Raw genomic sequence first — 23,851 nt, 5'->3', positions numbered from 1 at the left:
GTTGTCCGCACAATATATACCACTACTACAAAAAAATAACAGTATCCACCAATTCTTCAAAAAGTATAGTTATTTTGCAAAATTACTATGGAGGCAAAATACAGGCTCAATAAGTTATAGATCAAATTGAATGGAATATAGTATAGTGCCGAATAGCTCAACTGGTAGAGCACTCGGCGCGATACAGAATTGGTCTGGGTTCGATTCCCAGTTCGGGCTATCTATATTTTTCTCAATTTATTTATAGATTGTCTTATTGAAAAGGTTATTTGCATGTTTGCATGTTTAGGTTTCCACTATATTTAAATGGTGTCCACAAAAAATGAACAACTTACCTTTATTTTATCGATTGACACTGAAATAAGTTGATACAAATAAAATAAATATTGTGACTGAACTGCGGTTACGGCCACACTGGGGTAACTAGTTACCCCAGGCCGATAAAACGCACGCTCACAACGCCACTGTGCATTTCTTTGGCTTTCTATGTAGTGAAGTCACATTTCACACATGTCTGTTACCGGCAGATGGTGTTTATTGTATTTATTTGAAAGGTTTAAGACCTCTAATCCCACTTTTTTTAAGCCTGGGGTTACTAATCACCCCGTGTGGCCGTTAAGGGTTAACGCTTCAGACATGACCAGGCGTGAACAGGCATGGACAGGTATGATCAGGCCTGATCATGTCTAATTTCAGGCCTAATCATACATGAACAGGCATGATCAGGTCTAATTTCAGGCCTGATCATACATGAACAGGCATGGTCAGGTCTGATCATTTTTTCCCGGGATCTCCGAGGGGTTAGTTGGTCCCCTAACCCTTCTCTTCATACGTTGAACTCTAACTAGGTGAACTCCTTCGTCTTTCTCAAATATCAGTGCTGCCTTGATCTCCTCCTTACTGAATGATGGGTCAACCCCTCTCATGACCCCTACTCTGAAGTAAGTTTGGATTGGTATATATGCTATCCAATGCTCGCACACCTTCTTCTTGATATTGTCCATGAATTTATTTGCTTCGATGTAATTGCTAAACAGAACTTTATATTTTTCTTTTCCCAAAGGCGATAGACTTACCATTGATTTGTAAAACTGCTCCAATTTTTTCCCCATTGCCATTATATGCAGATTACCTAGGTTACCTCCCTCTCGTTCATCTGCTACAAATACCACGTACGGTCCTGTGTCCCTCTCTTCATACCTGTTATTCTCTACCACTTTGATGTGTGTTTTAACACCATTCAGGTCCTCTAGCTTGGTTTTGGTATTCCTACTTTCCTCTTTATTTTTAGGCGAGTCCAGGTCCTTCCTCTTATTTGAATTTTGATCTCCCATGTTTGGAATGTGCTTTATTTATTGTAGCTTGATTGTATTTTAATCTATATTATGATGAATTGTCTTATCTATTAGCCTGGAGCTATATATGTTTATTAGTATATAATTAGTTTATATTTGACGGAGTTATTACAATTATTACAGTTAATTTTTTTTTTTTTTTTTTTTTTTTTTTTTCCCTCAGTTATTTATTGCTGTGTTGATTTATTTGTTTATTTGTGTTCTAGTGGTTAAGCTAAGTCTACTGATCTGCTGTATGATAAGCAAGAGCGGGATATTATTATTTAAGCTAGGATTCAAAGCAAACTATAAAAAAAATAAGAAGAGAAAAATACAAACTTAATGGCACCGTTAACAAGCAACGTGCGTTATTAGCTCTAAGCCGGATAATCTAATAAGCAAACAGTATTAATTTTTATATAAGCAAAATTTGTTCAATGGCTATTTATAGGGCTTACCTAAATGATGGGAATAATGATTAGGATCTGTGTATTGAGTCTCGTGTCTGTGTAATTCCTTTCCTTGTTGTTTTGGAGTTTGCCATAACTCCTTAAAGTTCGCTTTTATCCTCCTGTTAGACCAGTTCATATCTTCTTACTTCTCTTCCGTCTTATGGATGATTCGGTCTATTTTGTTGAATGCCTTGACTATAATAACTTAAGATGTTTTTGTTGTTTACTGTGCTGGCGACACGTGGCCTGTAGCACGTGCTCCGTTAACAGAGGTTTAACCTCTCTACACTGTTATTCGTTGTTTTAACTTTTAACAGTTGAACTCCAATCTGTTTTGATGCTTCAAGTTCGGAATATAATATTTCTGAAATAAGTCTCTTACCAGGGACACTACAAGTGGAGGGCGCGATCTAGTGGCGAGCACCGAACTATTTCCGCTGCTGTTGGCTAGCATAGTGACAACTGCCTTTTCTGATGGTAAATAATTATTAGGTTTAAATATGTATTCATTAACTTCAAACAAATATATATTTATTTTAAATGAATATATTTTTTTGTGTCTAAGTATTATTTATTAGAGTTAATATAATAATACTTTGCTTTAATATTTGAGTTTGTTGGCACTATTAAATAATTTAGTTGTCTATCAAATAAATATTTTCTTAACTTTACCAAATGATTTTATTATCTTACAGAGAGAAATATTAAAGTCAACCAAATAGAGTCTATTAAATTATTTGTTAAAAATGACAAAATAGATTATGTTGACGTAATGAAATTTAGTCGTCCCAAATAAATTTCGGTTTAACAGAATTTAACAAAACCGATTTAATTGTCTAAAGAAAAATTTTTTCTCAGTGTACCCTCGCGGTTTTGCGAATGCCGTAAAAATGCCGTAAATTTTCGGCATTTATACACATGCCGTAAATTTACCGTAATAATTTGGTAATAATGTGGTTATATTGGCCAGTTTTTTTGCTGTACTTATACTGTAGAGTTACCAGATTGTTATAGTAAAATTACTATAAAAATGCCGAACTTTTACCAAAAAAATGCCGTAAAAAAACTATAAAAATGCCGAACTTTTACCGAAAAAATGCTATATAAATACCGCAATAATGCGATAATTTTATAATAATAAAATCGTATTTTTTTGGTAATTATACCGTAGATGTCCTGCGATTTTGCCAGATTTATCCTGATATAATGAAAAATTGTAAAAAATTTGGTTTTATTTTATATTTGCTTCTGCGGTTAAAATCATCGTAAATGTGCAAAGTGTAAAATTTTATATTTTAGTCTATTAGTTTACACATTTCTTATTGAAACAAAAGAATGTAAGTGAAAATAAGAATCCGGGAAAATTGAGGTTTTCAATTTTCTTAAGTTTGTTTGTATAGATATAAATACAATTAGCATCAACTTTCGAATAAGCGATTTGGTATGATGGTTAACATATCAGGCTTTAAATCATAAGGACTCGGGATCGAGTCCACGAGTTGGTGGTTTTTTTTTTTTTTTTTTTCATGACAGTTATTGTACATATAACTTTATAATGTTATATATAATTAAATAAAATTTTATATAATTATATATAATTTTTGTTCCTGGTAGAACGGTTTAATGCTGCAAAAATGCCGAAAATATGCTGTATAATTACGGTTTTGTCCGGGGCCAGATGGGCTACCTAATGCGCTAATTAAAAATCTCACACACCAATATTTTGAATACCTGCTAGCTGTCTACAACCACTTCTGGATATCACAAATATTTCCGGACTAATGGCGAGAAGCAATTGTCGTCCCAATACCAAAACCAAATAAAGACCACACCAAAACGTCAAACTACAGGCCAATATCACTTACATGCAACCTATGTAAGATGTGGGAAAAAATGGTATGTCGACGCCTCAGGTGGAGGTTGGAATACGAACAATTACTCTCACCGAATCAGTTTGGTTCTCGCAACTTCAGATCAACTACCGACTACCTAGTAAATCTGGAGTCACTAGCGTGTGACGCTCTCCTCGACCGTGCACACCTTCTCATGGTAACACTGGATATCGAGAAGGCATATGAGATGGCCTGGATCCCAAGAATAATTGAAATCCTGATTGCACTTAATTTTTCTGGTAATCTTGTAGCATATATTATTAATTTTCTAACCAAGCGGTGTATGAGAGTACGTATAAACTCAACCCTATCCAAGCTGGTGCCTATTAAGGGACTACCACAGGGATCGGTACTTAGTGTACTGCTTTTTATCCTGGCAATCGACCAAATACTCCAAATCATAGACTCTCCTCTCCAGTGCGCTATGTTTGTAGACGATCTATCAGTCGCCTGCTGGGGTAAAAATCTCCAAGTCACCTATCATATCGTCCAAGAGGCCCTTAAAAAGCTACAACTGTGGGCGGATAGCAACGGCTTCAAGTTCTCGACCGCAAAGTCAGAGTATATGATAATTAGCCGATCCCACGACACCAGGAACAACAACCTCCAACTAGTTCTAAACGACCAACCGCTCAAAAAGAAAGACACAATCAAAATTCTAGGACTCACCTTTGATAGAAGGCTCACGTGGAAAAAGCATATAGAATTACTTAAAAGAGAGTGCCACACAAGACTCCGCATCATCAAGGCCCTATCATCCAAGCAATGGGGAAGCAGCACCAAAGCCCTGCTCAGGATCTACCGCAGCGTAATCAGGTCTAAGCTTGATTATGGCGCTATCGTGTATGACTCAGCAAATAAATTTCTTCTTCAAACACTACAAACTATCCCGAACACGGCATGTCGTCTCTGCCTTGGTGCTTTCAAAACGAGTCCAACGAACAGCCTACTGATTGAAGCTGGTGAGCTTCCTCTTAACATCAGGCGCATGGAGCTATGTCTCAAGTATACTGCAGCAATCTCTTCTACTCCGAATAACCCAGCATATCACAGTGCAACAAAACAACTAATGTCAAATAAATACCAGGAGTGTACCACTCCCAAGCCACTCCGAATCCGGACACCCTTATACAGTGAAGAACTGGGGATAACTCTCCCGTCTCTCTTTACTAGAAGCCTAGGCTCTATTCCACCATGGCAATCCCAGAATATCCGTATTAATTTTGAGCTAAGCCAACACGATCGACCATCCACAACACCAGAAACCTACAGAGCACTCTTTTGCGAACTGCATGAAAAAAACTCGCCAAATATCGAGTATTACACAGATGGATCAGTTATGACCGGGCGGGCAGGATTCGCAGTCACCACAGATTCCAATGTCTTATTAGCGCACCGCGTCCATGACTGTACCAATATATTCTCATGCGAGGCACAAGCAGTCCTACATGCACTCGAATTAATCGACACCAGAGAGGATAACACCAGTAGCACTGTCTACTCAGACTCTATGTCATGCCTCTCGGCCATCGATAATCAATTCTCCACTAACCCTATCATCCAGAATATTCAACATATGCTCCAACAACTTGTCTCCAACAATAAAACAGTCAATCTCATGTGGATACCAGCGCACCAGGGAATCCAAGGAAACGAATTAGCTGATCACAGTGCCAAAACTGCCACCAGTAACGAAAGACAACTAGCTACCCGAATAACGCTCAGTGAAGGATACAAATATATACACGAATCCGTCAAACAATACTGGAATAGTAAATGGCTACAAGCTCCTCGGTCCAAACTGCATGACGTCCGCAATAATATATGGGAAACCGCACCAACATTCAAAAGATCTGAACAATGTGTAATTAACAGAATCCGCATTGGACACACCAGGCTGAGTCACTTACATCTTATTGCCAAAGACCCTGTAAGTCTCTGCCAACGATGCAACACCCCAATCACAGTCAAACACATGCTAATTGAGTGCACCAAATATCAAGATGACAAGGTTCGTACTGGATTGACCAAAGACATGCCATCAATGCTGAATGACCACGCCGAGTGCCTTAGACTAATTAAGTTCCTAAAAGAAGTCAACTTATTTAATTCAATTTAAAAGTTTATGTAACTATTGTAGTCGCTTATGACCTCGATGTCCAAAAGCGACTTGTAAATAAAATAAAATAAAAAAAAAAAAAAAAAAAAAAAAAAATTACGGTTTTAATGCTGTTAAAATACCGTATTTTTTCTGTTTCATTACCGTAAATATTCTGAATTTTTTTCGTAAGTTTTTGGTAGTAATGCGGCAAAAAAACTGGCCAAAATAACTTGAATAATACCATATTTATGCAGTATTTATACCGTATAATTCCGGTATTATTTCGGTATTTCCAAAACCGCGAGGGATATATAATACTAATTTTAGAGAAATTTGCCAAATATATATTTTCATAATAATTAAATCTGCCCTATATGTATTTTGATAATACTTAAAATTGTCAAATACGTATTTTAATAATAAATAAAACGATTAGAGGAAGGGGGTGGGCAAATGGGGGTAGGGTAGGCAAAACGGGGTACCCCCAAAATTTTATAAAAAAACATTTTATTTTTTAAATGTTTTTTAAACATTCCAAAATCACTTTTGAAAATATAATTGAGCATTAATTTAAATATTTTTTGTTAAGCTTTTTCAAAAATCGAGTGCAGTCGAGAAATATTAATGGCTTTTGTTATATGATAAAAACCGATACAAATTTTTTTTTCTTCCTCTGCATCCAATAATTGTGTAAAATGTAATTTTTCTTTATGTAAATTACTTACAAAAAAATTTAATTTACTCAATTTTATTTAATATGCAGAAATTTTTTTTTTACCTTTTTAAAGGGGTACCCCATTTTTCCCGCAAAGATAAAAATTTTTTTGTTTCAACGGCAACTGAAATTTTTGTTTATTTACTTTGAATATCATCAAAAACAAAAAGATTTAGCGTATTTGAGTCCTCGAAACCTTAGTATTTTCTTAAGTACCCCGCTTTGCCCCCCCCCCTTCCTCTATATATGTGTTATTCTATTTTATGTTCGAATATTTCAACAATTTTGCCAGTAATCGCGTCTTGAGGTAAAAATATCGATTTATCGAAATATCGATATTTTGTACTCTACCAACATCGATATTGTTTAAAAATATCGATACGATATATATATCGATATGTTTTCTATATTTGCCCATCCCTAAATTCCAAACTAAAATAATCGATCATTATCATAAGTGAACATTGACTCTGATTGGTATTTACAAATTATCAAAAATATTTATATAGTGCTATGTCAATGATGAAGATTCCGTCTTTCTTCATAATTCGAAAATTATTGATGAAGTAATTTCAGCTTACGAAAGTACATTAAATAAAAATAACTAAGTTGATATTATTTCGAAAATAATCATATAAGAAATTTGTCAAAATAAGCTGACAAAATATTTTTATTTATAGAAATTTACAACATATATAAAAAATAGAATACGCAAATGATTAATCAGATTAAATTAATCGATCATTTCATAAGTAAACATCGATTGCCTTATAAATAAATAATGATCCTGAAATTGACAGAGAATTAACAGTTTTCGTTTTTTTTTTTTTAACAAATTAATTACAAAAAAAAAAAAAAAAAAAAATGCACATGTAGAAAATTAAAAAAACTATAAGTACGTGCGATTTTTTCAAATATTTTTTTTTTATAATTTATCGTTTTGAAAAATAATCCAAAAATTATTAGACGTCGGCTAACTTCAGTATAATAAATGTTATAGGAGATAATACTCGTCCGGACCATGGAGAATGACATAAATCGTCTACCGTAATCAGAAATTATGAATGAAAACTTATCATTAATTGCTTATTTAACAGTCATCAACAAATTCTATATCTCAGTTCAAACTGACTAAAAATTCTCATTTTATTTTATAAAAACAACAAAACTTCGAATTGTTATAAAATAAATTGAATGAGAATATTGAAATAGGAAGTAGTTTTTATGCTAAAAAAATATTTTAAAGCTTATATATTTCAACATAAATAAACTTGCTGTGGTAACTCTTTTCTTTACTATGAAGAATGAAGACTAGATATATTAATATTAAGATATTTTAAATATCTTCTCAATCTCTGGGACCATTTTTTCTCGTTTCTTCATCATCAGAATTATCTTCTTCTTCTTCTTCTAAATTACTGCTATTTTTTCGCGATATACGATTTTGTAAATCATATGTAATTCTTGCGATTCTCGTCACTGCTTTAAATTTTATGGTCATTTTTTGTTTCTCCATTTTTGACTTCCACTGTAATAAAATAATTATAATTATAATTATCTGCATGACAATAAAATAAATACATACCTTTTCATCTCTAGATGGTAAGTCTTCGAGATAATGTTTCATATCAGATTTTTGTGGGTCAGCAATAGCCAAAACAGATAAACATCCATCTACTGTACCCAATACAATACTTTTGCCATCATAAGTACTATCGACGGCGCTTAATTCTGCTGGCACACGATAATTGGCAATCATTTCACAATCAGATGATCTAAATAACAATTAAATAATTTACATATTAATGTATGCGCAATTTAAAAATTAACAATTTAATTTTTGTATTTGATCGACTTACCGGAAGACTCTAATTGTTTTTCTACCACTATGATAATAAAATACATATTCATCTGTTCTATTGAACATTGATATTACTGTAAAAACACCTTCGGCTACTTTTGGTATATATGTTTTAACTGTTGTTCCTTTTTTTAACTCAACAAGCTCCAAACCACCTCTTTGATTAATTGGAATGATTGAAAAAAAAGTTAAATAATTAATTATGTAGCTCATCAATATACTTATACTCATTTAATTATTACCTGCTAGGAGCATAAAGAGTATACTTTCCATCTTTACTAATGTTACCACTCCATCGTGGTATAGATCGAATAACTTTTTTTTTATTTATATCCATAATTATACCTTTGTCAGAACCAATAATACCAATAAATTGTGCTTTATTTGGCATTGGTACAACATTATTGATATCCTTAAAACCTGGTAATTTAATAGGAATTCTATTTATTAATGTTCCTACATTTGCATTATAAACTAATATACAATCTCTTGTTGATTTTTCAGCAGCCGGTACAATAAAATGTGCACCATCTGATGTTGTTGCTACTTTTCGAAAAGGTGTTCCAGTATGACACCGAACAGGATACTCAAAAGTAAATAAAATATTTCCATCTGCAATAATATATTTTTTATAAATTTTATATGGAAAACTTATCGTGTCCAAACAATAATTATAATTATAGATAAATCGCAAGAAGAAGGACAGACAAACATTTGAATTTTAATTAATAAATGTTCGACGTTTCGTCACTTTTATTGTAACTTCATCAGCAACTTAATTATTAAAATTCTATCGTCTATTTAATAGTATGATGAAAACTATTAATTTTAATGATTCTTAAATTTTTTTGTAGCAACAATACATTTTAAATAATAGTTATTAAATAGTATAGATGAAACACAGCCAAGATCAATCTCATGTAACTGTTAGTAAAACTCATGAGATTGATCTTGGCTGTGTTTCATTTATACTATTTAAAATGTATTGCTACAAAAAAACTTTAGTATCATTAAAATTAATAGTTTTTATCATATTACTATGGTGAAACGCTTAGACATCCGTGGACAAAATATCCGCGACAAAATATCTGCAATAAAAATATCCATTGACAAAAAATCCGTGCGACAAAATGTCCATTAGACAAAATATACGCTGACAAAAAATCTGTAGACAAAATATCCGTAAAAATTGTCGATAAAAATTGATGTGACGCTTATTGGGCACAAATTTGTGAAAAAAAGGCGCTATGTTTCACACCTTTTTATGTATGTATCAATCATATGTATTTTCGCATTAAGTACTTAATGAATGAAATGATGAATGTTACAAAAAAAATATGATTTTAATAACTTTTTTTTACTGTAATTTTAACTACGAAAATTTTGATGTGATGAATTCATATCTTTGGTATGTCCATTTTCAGGGTATTCTGTCCGTAGATATTTTATTCAACGGATATTATTTCCGCAGATATTTTGTCTGAGGATAATTTGTCTGGTGGATATTTTGTCCGTGGATATGTTGTCACGCAACCTATTATTATGTAGACGATAGAATTTTAATAATTAAGTTGCTGATGAAGTTACAATAAAAGTGACGAAACGTTAAACATTTATTAATTAAAATTCAAATGTTTGCCTGTCCTTCTTCCTGCGACTTATCAATAATTATTTATAAAATGTATAATTATTATTTAATAATAAAATTTATTGTAGAGGACATTAAATACCTGGAATACTTCGCATTCCAAGCGTTGCAGTAGTTTTCATACATTCAATACCAACTGGATTATTAGGTCTAGAAATAGCTATAAATTTAATACCACTACTGGAATCTGATGTTTGTTGTTGAATTAATGATAGTTGACGAACATCCAATTGCTCTTTTTTATACAAAACTTGTTCAGTAACTCTATTCCACACAAGTACATTACCCGACTCAATAGAAATAATATATTTTCCATCGTGTGTTATTGCAGCGTGAGTAACAATTGCACCAAGTGGACTGTCTGCTAATTTAGATACTAATTTACCTGATTGTATATTCCATACACCAACGCAACTCCGTGTTACAGTTACAGCTAAATTACAATTTTCTGCTAAACATATTGAATCAATTTGTAATTCGTGTCTATCGATAACGTGAACTTGTTCAAAAATATTATCAATATTCCAAACTTTAACAGTTCTATCAATACTAGAAGTTATAACACAATTCCAATTTCCAATAGTTAAAGCTTCTAGTTGAATTATTCGTGCAAAATGAGCATCAAGTGTTTTCATAAGTTCACATGTTTTCAAACTCCAAACATAAAGATTTTTTCTTACACCAGCAACCGCATAATTTCTCTCACTGTTACCATTTTCAATATTACTATCACCACTGCTACCACTTACCATTATAGAATTTGAACAAAGCATTCGAGTACTAATATTTCTGATACCATGAGGTAATGTGAGTACAGCAGGATTATGTTTTGTTACAGAAGTTTTATCATCCATATCAGACGATATTAATGACAACCACCAAACAATAAAACCATTACCGGTAGTTGCCAGTAATGTTTCTTCATCTCGGTCAATTTTTAATTGCAATATATATTCTGTATTATCGTTATAAGCTCGTGGTAAATCATACTGTCGTTTCCAACAGCAGCTGCATGAATTATCGTTAATTTCAATAGTGTATTTAGTTACTCGATAATCACCTTTTGTAGTACATGCATAAAATGTTTTTTTGTCTTTCGTAAATACCATCGCACTGTGAAATTCAAGAGGATTTGCAATCACTTCAGATTTATGTTCATCGGATTCAAAATGCTGTTGATGATTACCACAGTTATTGTTTCCATTGTTTTTCTTTCTATTATAAAAAATAAGCATTGATGGATCATCTAACTTGCCGGTCCAAAATACAATTCTATAATCCGTCAAGTCGGTGTACTCAACAACTGTACGAATAAAAATTTATACAATATATATTTTTATTAATTGGAAAGTATCATTTTTAAGGGTAAACTTACGTAAAATTTTCCATTTATTGTAGTCTACTTGTGGTGTAGTAGTAGTATGTCTTGAAAGTAAATTTCCACGTAAATCAAACCTACACCATTCATGTGTACCATAAATAAAAGCATACTGATTCATTAAATAAACTCCACATACTGCATTATCATCATTTTCATCACTTTCATCATTTACCAGTGGGTTATTTACAATAACAAATTCACTAGTGAGAGTATTTAAAATAACAATTTGATTGTTACTTGTAAAAGCTGCAGCGTATCGATTATCTGGACTAAGAACAAGCTGTTGCATTACTCCTTCAATACCTGGGTTTACATCTCGGGTCATATCGCTTGTACTTAAATCCCACGTTATAAATCTATTTGATATTGACACCACGTAACGGTAATCAGAAGTTAGACAAAATCCAAATACAGCAAATTGATGACCTTCCAGAGAATACTAGAGTGTGTTTACATAAAAATATTTTATAAATGTAAAGAAAATTATTAAGTAAAATAATTAAATATAATATAATATACCTTTAAGGGACCACCAGGTGTATGGAGACAGTGATAAAGAGGCATAAGAGAACAATCCTTTATACCGTCATTATCACAGGCACGTAATAACATGCGTACATTATTATTATGTTCTATTTCTGGAAGTAATCTACCTACTAATTGAGGTGCTAGCATATTGGGATGATTACCTAAAATAGCTCCTCCTAATCGCAATGCATCTGCTACAAGCATCAATTCCCTAAATAGAAATAAAAATAGTATCAATAATAATAATTACAATTATAATTTATGTGTATATATGACAGTAACCTCACTAAATTTTGATCTTCTATATTATTACAAGCATCTTCAAAATCTGACAGTACTGATTGAAGAGGACAAGAACTAAGTTTAGCATGTAACCATTCATAATTGAATAAAACATTTTCAAATAAATCTTTAAAACGTCTTGCACGAACAAGATGATATGGTAATTCACCAAATTTACGTAAATTATAACGTGATAATTTTCCTTCTTTTGAATAAAAAGCTAATGGTTGTTCTGGTACTTTTCTATCAGCTACACCCTCTTTGTCTTGTAAATTAAATCGATGACGTTGAATTTCTGTATACTTAAAGGGTTTTGGTATACCACCACCCCAAATTCCAAGATAATAATCAGCAATCATTGAATGAAAATACATAGCCATATTCATATTTTTAAAATATCTTTCTTTTGCAGCATCACGAAATTGTCTGTGATACCAATTTAATACACTTACACCATCAGCTTCACGTTCACTTAAATAGTTCGGTAAATCATTACGTATACGTGTCCATAAAAGTGGTGGTATCCTACGTACTGGTGGTAAATGATACTGATAAACGTCATCAAGTACTTTATCATCAAGTGAAATTAAATCTTCTAATTCTGATTCAGATAAACCAGATTTTGCGGCTGTAATGTATGCTAGAGCATGAAAAACTAAAATTTTTCCGTGCTGTTTTTCAATTCTCTCAAACAGCATCATAATACTGTCCATTACAGTATTTGCTAGATGAGTATCCGCCGGTTTAGTGTAACTGCGCCATCGGCATATTTCAGCAAATACAAGTTTTACAAATATCGGCAAAGAACAATTTGATATTGCATTTGCCACAAGCCGCCATTGGTAATTATTTAAATCTCTGTGTGCTTTTTTCATCCACATTCTGTTTATTTTAAAAACACCAAAAATTTTTACTAGTTTTTTAAAATAATAAATGATATTTATGTACATACTTAATAACATCCATTGCCAATTCTTCGCCAAGTGCAGTAACTTCGATAAAACTTTCTTCAGTATCTATCATGCGACGTAAAAGATGATAATCTCGTGAAATTATTGGATTTGATTCTTCTGATGCACATGAAAGTATCATCTAGTTTGTTTAAAATAAATTGCTAAGTTTATGACTAATTTATAAATTTATTTATTTAAATGTAAAACATAAATTTGAATTATATAGTTGTACCTTGCAATAATGAGGCAACCGAGTGGGAAGCCACGATAATTTATTTCCCTGCATTCCTGTCAATTGATCTACACTGTCAAGAAATAAAAGTATCGGTTGATTGCTTGAAGCAAAAGTCAATAAATGCTTAAAATGTGCGGTCAGCGGAACCAGATCATCAGGTATTTCATCGAAAGGTAGCATAAAATTATATGATATCTACAAATACACATAACATTATATAAAAATATAACAAAAAAAATATTTTAAACTTCCATTAAGGGGGGAAAGAAGTGAGATACAAAAGAAATAGCATATTTTTGTGATTTTTTTTTTTTAGAGTACCTTCTTTATTAAAATTCTTAAAATTTTTAACATTATTAAGCATCATTCCAAGAATATTCTGCTAAATTTTCATAAAAAAATTTTGAAAAATAAGCCAGTGATGGTGAAAGGAACCGAGTCACTTAAAAAAAAAAGCCTCCATACCGTAGGCAGGATAACTCATGACTGCTTCATCTGAAATCAAAAAGCCAAAAAGATTTCTTTAGTACTTAGGTTTATCTTAGATTTAAACGAAGGATTTTTTTTTTTTGTTTCAATAACTATTTATTTTTTAATTAAACAAGCGGAGCAATTTTTAGCAAGAATCAGTTTTTTTTATTGCACTTTTACCAAAAATTCAAAAATGAATACTTTGTTTATTTCTTCATTCAAATCCAAGATAAACTTATGTACTAAAGAAATCTTTTTAGTTTTTTGATTTCAGATGAGGCAGTCATGAGTTATCCTGCCTACGGCATGGAGAATTTTTTTAAAGTGACTCGGTTCTCCCCACTACCACTGCTACATTTTTCAATTTTTTTTCATAAAAATTTAGCAAATTATTCTAAGAATGTTACTTAAAAATGTCTCAAATTTTAAGAATGTTAAAAAAGAATGTATTCTGAAAAAAATAAAATCACGAAAATATGCTCTTTTATTTGTATCTCAGACCCCTTTCCCTCATTAATTATTATTATAAAAGTGAGCGGGTAATGTTACCTGTTGACAAATTGAAATAAGAGTTGGAGTAAGAGCACTGCTATCAGGAGTAGTACCTAAATATCTGATGATATTGATAGATTTTTTACCCATAAGCCAAACAGTACTACTCAACCCTGCGGCTTTTGCTAACAATGAAGTCTTCCCACAACCTCCTTCACCATAAAGGACTAAAGGCTTATCACTTTCTCCCAACATGTAATCTTTTACTTTTTCAAGTGAATCTTCTCGTCCGTAAAACACTCTAACGGAATTATTACAAGCATGTAAATGCTGCAATAGTTCTGTTATTATTTGTCCTTGTGCAGAGCTATCTTCTTTTCTCATTGCTCGATCTACGAGTTTAATCATGTTCCGATAAAAGTGAGTAATAAAATGTTGAAGATACTCTGAATGTGTTTCGGGATCTAATCCTTCTCGACCGATCCACTCTACCGTATATCTATATAATTATTAAATTTAATTATATTTCATAATATATAAAAAATTATCTTTAAAAAAAAAAAAAAAATATTTATAACTTACCTCTGCAAATTACAACTCTCGATTTTATTCGGTAGCCTTTCATCTCGCAAATCGGCGAGTAATTTTGATGCTTCATTATCTAAACTTCTGTTTAATATATCAATAAAAAGACCTGCTTTACGCAAATTTTGTAAATTTATATTGTTTATATAACGAACGTAAGCTAAACAATGATTTTTAGTATTTTTAACATTTAAAATTCCATTGATTACTTCTCTTTCAGTAACTACGATAATTAATACAATTATTTTAGTAAAAATTATTATAAATTATTAATGAATAAGATTTTATGATTTTTTTTATCATTAATGGATATTACCAGACATAAAATAATTATGCATAGTATCTTTATCAAATTTTCCTGAATTATAGAGCGATTGAGCGCCTTTTCGAAATAATTTTTGCATTTTGACCATCGTATCCCACCATGCTGCTTGATCTTCTTGCTGAAGCTTTGGAATTCTCTAACAATTTGTAAAAAAAAATGATAATTACTATTATGCTGTATTTCAAAATCCACACAGATATTTATAAGTTTATAAGATTTTTGTGTATACTTTATTATTAAAATTTTTAAGAATTGAAGAAATAGGTTGCAAAATACTAGTAGGCGGTACTGCATTACTATCTTTCTTGTACCAGGTTTCAAAAACTTCGACATCCGTACCTTGACTTTCTAAATCAGCTTTTATCATATCTAATTCTGAACTCAAAACGTATGTTGGAATTGGACGATACCCATACTTTTGTCCTAAAAAAACCTAGACGTATATACATAAAAAATTATAAATTTATATTTTATAATTATTATATTAATACCAAGTTAAAGATACTGACAACAAAGTTTGGGCCCATTGAAAGCCGTTGGCAATTTTCAATTTCTCTCATACAGAGTTCTGTAGTCATGTGGTCATCAGTTGCTTCATCACGGACACCCCATCTCATATCAACTACCTAATATGTAAAAATGTTTCATTAGTTATTATAGATATACATCGAAAAATGTTTTTTTTTATATTTCTCTAATTTTTAATTAATATAAATCTTATAAAAGGGCTCAATACTGGTACGGACAGCAATCAGATACTTTACCCTCTTTCAAATAACAATGCGCCGTATCGCAATGCCGCATAAATACCTGAAATTCAAGTCCATGTTTTTCACGGCAATAATCTTTTAATTTAGGATAACATTGAGCCATCAATGTATTTCTCTCCATTGTTGTATCTATTGAATATAAAATATAACAAAAGTAAAATTTTTAATTGTTTTACATTTTTATTTAAATTATAAAAATTAAAAATACTTGCCTGTAAATGTCGAACTCGTAAAAATACGAACTATTTTAGAACTCACAGGCGGTAAACTTTTAAGTGAACCAGAAAAAATTGAATCTATAACTTTTTCATCCATTTTTGAATTTTTGTTTACAAAGTTAATACTTGACAAGTTTTAAAAACAGAATGAAGAATACATTTGTAACGATATTTTATTTTACAGGTTGCCAAGGTAATATCCGATTATTTTTGCGCAGGTGATTATCATGACCTTCAAAACTTTACAATATTCTTATTGATTTAACAATACTTGCAATAATAAATTACTGCGCAACATATAGTTAAAAGTTAATGATTATATTCTTTACTATAATTTTATAAAAACACGAAATGATCCATGCAAACTCATAATTTATGATTATAATATTTATTTTTTAAAAATTACAATAATTTCTACGATACAATAGTATTTTAAAAGTTACACTAAGTAGCTAATCTTAATAAAAACTCATAACTTATCCTCAAATTCGAATGAAATATTTACGGGAATTTTTTTCCCTTTTTCAATTTTTCTCTTTAATTAAAAAATTTTACCGAATCAGTTTCTTAAAATATTGATAAGTGTTTTATTGAAATTATATATTTTATTATATATTATAGATAAAAACAATTAATTCATTTAATTTTACATTTATTAGTTTCATTTAATAAAAATTTAATATCATTAATCTTAAAAATAGTATTCTCTAAATCTAATAAAATGTTAGCAATATTACTGTGCCCATTTCTTACAACGAGAGAAAATGCAGTTAAACCAAATTTATTTTCAATATTAACATCCGCCTCTCTATTTAACAGTAACTTTACTATTTCTTCATTGCCCCTTTCACAAGCTAGAAGCAATGCCGTGCAATAATTATCATCAAATGTGTAAAAAAAAGAATTAACCAACTTGACGAATAAGTCGAATTAATGTCTACTCCTCGATCGACAAGAATCTGTACAATTTGGTAATATCTTTTATCGATTGCTGAATACAATGGATCATTGTAACCAGATACTTTTTCAATTACATTATTAAAACATTTAGATAAAAGTTGTATGGCTATTTTTATGAATCCTCCATTTATAGTATACTTATATATTAGGGTGATCCAAAAAATAACAAATTTTTTTTTTTCTCGCAAACAGGTTCAAAAGTTCCATTTAGATAAAAAAAGACGCCTGTGAAAATTAGAGCTCTTAATATTAACATTAAGAGGTTCCTCATCGCATTTTTCTATTTTCCATAAGAATAACATGGAAAAAAATTTTTTTACGTCTTCTGATTTTTATAAGTAGCTCACGATGCGCCATAGGAATAATTGGCAGGCATATTTTTGTAGGGAATTGAATGCTCTACAAAAAAAGATTCTTATCATTTTTTGAGGAATCTATTTGTTCAAAAGTTATTTGAGGTTGAAGTCGAATTCATATTAAATTTTAAGATTTTCTTACTTTTCCGACGAAACTATCAGACCTATTACAAAATATCATAAGACCTTTTTTGTAGACAATTTTATTCCCTAGAAGCTATTTCCAATAAAGTTTTTTCGAGTTCCGCATTGTTGTCTAGTTATTTTAATTTTAATGTCAAGCTCTTAAAATCGATCAGAAGACTATTTTTTTTATGAGCATGACATTAAAATCTTTTTTTGTAGAGCATTCAATTCCCTACAAAAATATGCCTGCCAATTATTCCTATGGCGCATCGTTAGCTACTTATACAAATCAGAAGACGTAAAAAAAATTTTTTCCATGTTATTCTTATGGAAAATAGAAAAGTGCGATGAGGATCCTCTTAATGTTAATATTAAGAGCTCTAATTTTCACAGGCGTCTTTTTTTATCTAAATGGAACTTTTGAACCTGTTTGCGAAAAAAAAAAACTTATTTTTATTTTTTGGATCACCCTATTATACATAATATAGTAACATGGTGTAATCATTATTACTTATGGTTATCTCGATGGTATTACTAAGAATTAATTCGATTATTTCCATGTTTCTTTTCATAATAGCCAATTCAAGGGGTATTTAACCATATTGATTCTTGATATCAATATTTACTTTTCTAGTCAAAAGAATTTCGATTAAATCGTAGTTATCATATAAAACAGCTAAATAAAGAGGAGTGTTGTGAAGTTTTTTATAATTGCAACTACAATTAACCATAAAGTTTTTGTTTATCAATAATTTTATGATGACTTCATGTTGACTGTTGTTGGCATGACAGAATAAGAAATATCCAGATAACGATAATGATGGATTAGAAAAATCAATAGAATTAATCAGTTCTTCTACTTTCTTCAAATTACCTTTTCGTAAAGCCGAAACAATAATGTAATTATTATTATTAAATTTATCCATAGTCAATGACGTCATACAAATACTTAAATATTTTATATCAACTGTACTTAATTATATCAATTAATGAGCTAATTATTCAATAACATAGAAATTTAATGTTAATTGTTCCATAATTAAGTATAAATCACATATTTACTGCCATTTAAAAATTTTTTTTTTTTGTAATTGACGTTTTTAGTTCATAATGAATTAATAGATGGTGTTAAAATATACATTAGGGTGTGTAATTTTAAGGCTATGTTTTTATTTTTACTGCTATACCAGAAAATCTGGTAGTATATAGAAAAGAAAAAATTATGTCGCTGGGCTAAAGGGTTTAAGTCCAATAGCGGCTTAGCTCATCAAAAAAATCGACTTCCCATTTAAATAACACGGGAAATTTTTTTTTTTTAACTTTGAGTATTTTTAACTCGTGAACAAATCAATGGATCGCATTTACTAATAGATATTTTTGTAGGAAATTGAACGCTCTACAAAAAAGGTCTCTTATCATTTTTTGATAAATCCATCTGTTCGAAAGTTATTAGATCTCGAAGTAAAATTGGAGATCTTTTCACTTTTCCGGCGAAACTATCAGACTTATCATAAAATGTTGTATTATATAAGTAATTTTATCTCCCGGAGTAGCAATTTGTCTTACCGACATTCTAAAATGTACAGTAACCTACGTGGAATTACATTGGAGATGTAATATCCCTGGTGGTCCTGAATCACGGTGATATTGCGGTCAGTCACAGTGAATCGACGCGAGATCTCACCGCGATGTCGTAGATCACGGTGATCCCGCGAAAATCACTGTGATTATATATAAAAAAAAAGGCAATACATTATGAAACCTCGATAGGGCAGCAGAATTTTACAAAAATTCACCGTGAATCACGGTAAATTTTCATAGTTCGATTGTAGAACATCACCGTGATTCATCGTGAATAGACGTGAATCACCGTAATTTCACCCTATTAGCGTGATTTACCGTGATTCACCGTAATTCACCCTAATATCACGGTCAATCAGGACCGCTAGGGATTCATCTACAAAACAAAAATTGCGACTAACATACTAACTTTTAATAATTCTAAAAACAATTTCTCCTTTTTGTAACATTGAAATATTTTCATATGAATAATTAAATATTGATTTTTTCCAAGCGAAAACTTAACGAAGCTGTATTGTAATTAATATGATAAGTGAAAATTACAATCTAGATAGTAATAATTGAAATAAAAAACTAATTTTCTACAAATCATCGTAATTTTTTATTCGAGATAGCAAATTTTTCATTGTGATTGTAATTATTATTTAATTTTGACTTGCATTTTTCTCCGTGTATTTATAAAAACTTGAAAATTGTCAGTTTTAATTCTTTAATCACATTTATTTCTCGGAAAAATATTTATAAATTATATATTTTCTCAAAATATTTTAATGCTTTATTATTTATGTCTTTACTTTGAGCTATTCTTAATACTCTATTATTCAAATAAACGTAAATAATTACATTTGTAATACGTGTGAAAATAAGTACCCATTCATATTTATTATATCTTTGTCAAGTATCAGAATACCAAGAAAAAGTTATCTGTGGCACCACGTACTTGGTCATTCAAACAAACGAACAAACAAACACAATTCTAATGATATAATCTATTATCTGTACCACCTGCTAGTTGTATTTGCACTACAAATAATAAGCAGATTAATTTTAATTACTTCTGATGATTATTATTCTTCATTTTCTTTTAATTGCTTATTTATATAATTTACTAAACATTCAACCATTGTAAGCTTTCTTTACTTACCACAAAATTCTTCGAGTTCTATTATTATAAATGTAATTAATGATTTCAGGAAACTTAAAATATATTATAAATGATAAAATGCATATTTACATTGACTAATTTATTCATCGTTCATTATATAAATAAAAATATCATAATTCAATTCTGATTAACAATGGTTTTTTTGTTGCGGGAAAAAGTTATTAAAATATTTATTTAATACTAAATTATAAACATAGATTAGGGTAGAGGTACCGTTTTCGGCCACAATGACATAATTTATTTTTAAAAATATGTTCAAAGATATTTTTATCCCACTATTAAAATGGAAATTTCATTTTATACTTTTTCATTAATTAAAGCAAAGTATTCAATGTCCAAAAACGGAGCAGTGACCACAAACGGTACTTCTACCCTGTAATTTTTTTTTTTTGTAGCAAACATTATTTGAAATATTTTTTTTCTTTTTTTTTTGTTTCATATAATTATTGAACACAAATTTAGTCTTGTAAAAAAAAAAAAAAAAAATAATGTACAGTTTTATTTTTAAATTTCTAATTCATTTGTCACTTATATAAGTTTACAATATCTTATTTACTTGAAATATGTTTTTATGACATTTATTCATGTGAAAAATAAACACTTTAAGCTTGTTTTGTATTCTTTGTTCGATTTTAAATGCAAGTATTATCCTGAAAATTTTTCTTTTATTATTAAAATGAATATGCTATTGGTATTAAAATTAAAATGAGAAATCGTTTGTCAAGAAATTTTTTTTACAGTATTTTATATTAAATTATAAGCTTTATAATCGAGATTTATTTATTCTGAAATTACCATTTGTCTAAAATTAAGTTGTAGTCACTGGAAAATTTCTACGTTATTACCATGTGCTTTCTACTTCTCTTTTACTATTTTTTATTTTTTTTATTATTATTAAATGTAATAAATTACTATTAATTCTAATTTAATTTCTATATTTAAATAATGATATAAGGTAATTAATTGAATTATAAAACAAATTTTCAAAAATATTATTTGATTAAGAAATTTTATTTAGTCTTATAAAAATATCTCTTATTTACAAAAAAAAAAAACAGTTTTCTTTTAAATAACAGAATTTTTACGTTTATTTATTAGGAAAATATTTATGAACTTGTAAAATAATTAAAGAATGATATTTATTTGTTACAAAAAATTGATGGTTCATGTTACGAGTTGATACAAAATATTGAAAAATTAATAACTGGAAAAAAAAAAAATGTCTATTTTTGCAAGCATTTGAAATTGTTTTTACTCGAGTTTGTACAAAATATTTTTAAATTGATTTGTATGTTTATGAAATTAAAAATTAACAATTTAAAAAGTATCGTCATTTATAGAATCGACTGTAATTTTTTCATTTTAGTTTATACAAAGAAAGAAATTTACCACGATTAGGTGAAGGATGGTACGAATCAAATAATTCAACGACAAGATGGTAATTATCATCCAAAAATTTTCCAATTTTAGGAACGAGATTATCATACATTACCAATAATTTAGGTAGCGTCGAGTTTGAATAACGATTGTCTATCCAATCCATGGGGTTACTGAAGAATATATCAGCTTGGTCTTGATAATTTTCTTGATTATTCAAATTCGGCTCACAAGTTAAAAATTCCATTGGAATGTTCTCATGAACATGACTGTAGAATGGCGTTGAATGACAAGGCGTTAAAAACATCACGTCGACATTTGATGTACTGTTACTTATTTGATCTCCCAAATAACTCATAATTTGTAACGATCCATATTGATGAATCATAGCAATATAAATTAGCACACTTAAATTGATGAGGTACATAATTACATTAATAACTTTCTTAATTGTTACGCTGGTATTCTTTGGATATTCGAAACATGTGCATATGTAGATTAGCAATGGTAACAATGGTAAAATAAAACGGTGCTCTTTATGCGGTAACATTGAATATATTGTGATTGTCCATGAGACAATTCCTAGAGTTATTACTGGCTTTGAATTTATCTTTTGAGTCTTAATAATTTGGTATATCGAAATAGGTAAAATATATACTTTAACGAGTAAAAAGACTGGCAATGCATTAAATAAATACCAATAACTGGGTTCCACTCCATAGTGACTGGCGACGTCGGTCAAGACATTAATTTTGAAAAATTCCCACGGTGTTATCACAAATTCTCCATAATAGTAGCTGTCTATTGCAGTTGCAATGGTAAAAATACACAATCCGATAAATACATAGTCTCTTATAAGCTGTAAGATGGTCTTCTTGCTGGTGTAGATATGATACAAGCACAAAGGAGCCCACATAATAGCTGCTGTAGGTCTGATGAAACACATAAATCCAACTAGCCAGAGATACCGTGATCCATATTTCCGTTTATTGTCCCACGGGAATACTGATAAAGTTATCATCGTCAAACAAGTTTCCATAGTATTGGTAAGTGTCCTGGAAGCACAATAAACCCAGAATGGATTCATGAATAGGTATAACAATGTAGCATCATTCTTATGCCATAAGTAAAATCGGTATTCAGCATATCCACTCAAAATAGCTTGAAATACTCTAGGTGAATAGATTATCATTGACGGATAATCCAATTTCATGATGGCAAGCACTTTGTAGATGTTGGAGATGATGAATGGATATATGTAGCTGCGAATCTTGTAGTCCCATTCCCACGTGAGATAACCATATCCAAATACTTTATGATGAGCAACTTCCAAAGATTGCCAGTATTCGTCAGCGACGTAAAAAGTTCTCACAAAATGAATAGAAAGTAATTTTATAAAAATGAAAAAACCCAGAACAGAAAGTTCAATCGATCTTCCAAAATTTAACTGCATCTTTAATAATTCAGTAGTTGATAATTAATTTTTAATTCAGTAGTCTTGACAGATCCGTTCGCCAGGACAGTCTCGATTGAACTAAAGTTTCTAACTGAGCTAATATTCATCACTGGCTCAGTTGCTAGGTGATTAAATTTTATTTTATTTAATCCTAAAATCCTTCTTGGAAATTCGATCACATTTTAACTTTTAACAATAGCTTTTATGAATACACTGAAGGTTATAATCCTTTGTTTACAAGTCCAATGATAATACCACTGGACTGGACTGAAGATTATTGAATTGACTAATGTTGCCAACATTTATTCCCGCCAAAATAATATTTTCGTAATTGTGGCAACAATTATTAGCGGGTATTTTTAAGTTCTTTAAAAATTAAATCTAAAATTTATTAATTTATAACAATTAATATAAATAATGATAATGAAGTTAGTCGACGTCTAATAATTTTTAGATTTTTGTCAAAACGATAAATTATAAAAAAAAAATATTTGAAAAAATTTCACCTGTAGTTTTTTTAATTTTCTACATGTGCATATTTTTATTTATTTTTTTTTTTTTTTGTAATTAATTTGTTAAAAAAAATC

The 23,851-nt window shown here is 30.1% G+C and overlaps 3 protein-coding genes across 4 annotated transcripts; 1 reads left to right on the top strand and 2 right to left on the bottom strand.

Moving 5' to 3' along the window:
- The first annotated feature begins 4,102 nt into the window (after positions 1 to 4,102).
- On the top strand, positions 4,103 to 5,797 carry LOC130675812 (uncharacterized). The gene has a single exon (XM_057481678.1). It carries the CDS (start codon positions 4,103 to 4,105, stop codon positions 5,795 to 5,797), a length of 1,695 nt encoding a protein of 564 aa, XP_057337661.1.
- A 1,356-nt stretch (positions 5,798 to 7,153) lies between these two features.
- On the bottom strand, positions 7,154 to 16,355 carry LOC130675573 (NACHT and WD repeat domain-containing protein 2). 2 transcript variants are annotated; one of them, XM_057481341.1, is made up of 17 exons: positions 16,238 to 16,355; positions 16,066 to 16,154; positions 15,765 to 15,881; positions 15,485 to 15,688; positions 15,247 to 15,391; positions 14,928 to 15,153; positions 14,403 to 14,844; positions 13,380 to 13,577; positions 13,147 to 13,286; positions 12,195 to 13,076; positions 11,904 to 12,123; positions 11,379 to 11,823; positions 10,086 to 11,306; positions 8,598 to 8,967; positions 8,354 to 8,512; positions 8,080 to 8,269; positions 7,154 to 8,022 (listed from the first exon to the last, which is right to left on the bottom strand). In XM_057481341.1, the coding sequence occupies exons 1-17, from the start codon at positions 16,338 to 16,340 to the stop codon at positions 7,843 to 7,845; spliced, it is 5,331 nt and encodes a 1,776-aa protein (XP_057337324.1). In that variant the 5' UTR covers positions 16,341 to 16,355; the 3' UTR covers positions 7,154 to 7,842. The 2 variants fall into 2 exon arrangements, with proteins under 2 accessions (XP_057337324.1, XP_057337323.1); XM_057481340.1 differs by lacking the exons at positions 15,247 to 15,391; positions 15,485 to 15,688; positions 15,765 to 15,881; positions 16,066 to 16,154; positions 16,238 to 16,355 and having other exon boundaries at positions 14,403 to 14,737; positions 14,928 to 15,144.
- A 4,546-nt stretch (positions 16,356 to 20,901) lies between these two features.
- Positions 20,902 to 23,457, bottom strand: LOC130675572 (GPI mannosyltransferase 3). The gene has a single exon (XM_057481339.1). It carries the CDS (start codon positions 23,259 to 23,261, stop codon positions 21,789 to 21,791), a length of 1,473 nt encoding a protein of 490 aa, XP_057337322.1. The 5' UTR covers positions 23,262 to 23,457; the 3' UTR covers positions 20,902 to 21,788.
- Between the last annotated feature and the right edge of the window lie 394 nt (positions 23,458 to 23,851).

Source organism: Microplitis mediator, chromosome 10 (genome assembly GCF_029852145.1).
Source record: "Microplitis mediator isolate UGA2020A chromosome 10, iyMicMedi2.1, whole genome shotgun sequence".
NCBI classification, from domain to species: Eukaryota; Metazoa; Arthropoda; class Insecta; order Hymenoptera; family Braconidae; genus Microplitis; species Microplitis mediator.
The sequence above is the reverse complement of the archived record's forward strand: the minus strand, read 5'-3'. Positions and strand labels throughout refer to the sequence as shown.

Bases quoted from the DNA above. Each gene is read 5' to 3' on its own strand.
- LOC130675572 (XM_057481339.1), bottom strand. From the start codon at position 23,261: ATGCAGTTAAATTTTGGAAGATCGATTGAACTTTCTGTTCTGGGTTTT.
- LOC130675573 (XM_057481341.1), bottom strand. From the start codon at position 16,340: ATGGATGAAAAAGTTATAGATTCAATTTTTTCTGGTTCACTTAAAAGT. The intron at 11,307-11,378 runs GTAAGTTTACCC...TTATTCGTACAG, and splicing joins CAATAAATGGAAAATTTTAC to TTGTTGAGTACACCGACTTG. The intron at 8,270-8,353 runs GTAAGTCGATCA...ATTGTTATTTAG, and splicing joins AAAACAATTAGAGTCTTCCG to ATCATCTGATTGTGAAATGA.
- LOC130675812 (XM_057481678.1), top strand. From the start codon at position 4,103: ATGTTTGTAGACGATCTATCAGTCGCCTGCTGGGGTAAAAATCTCCAA.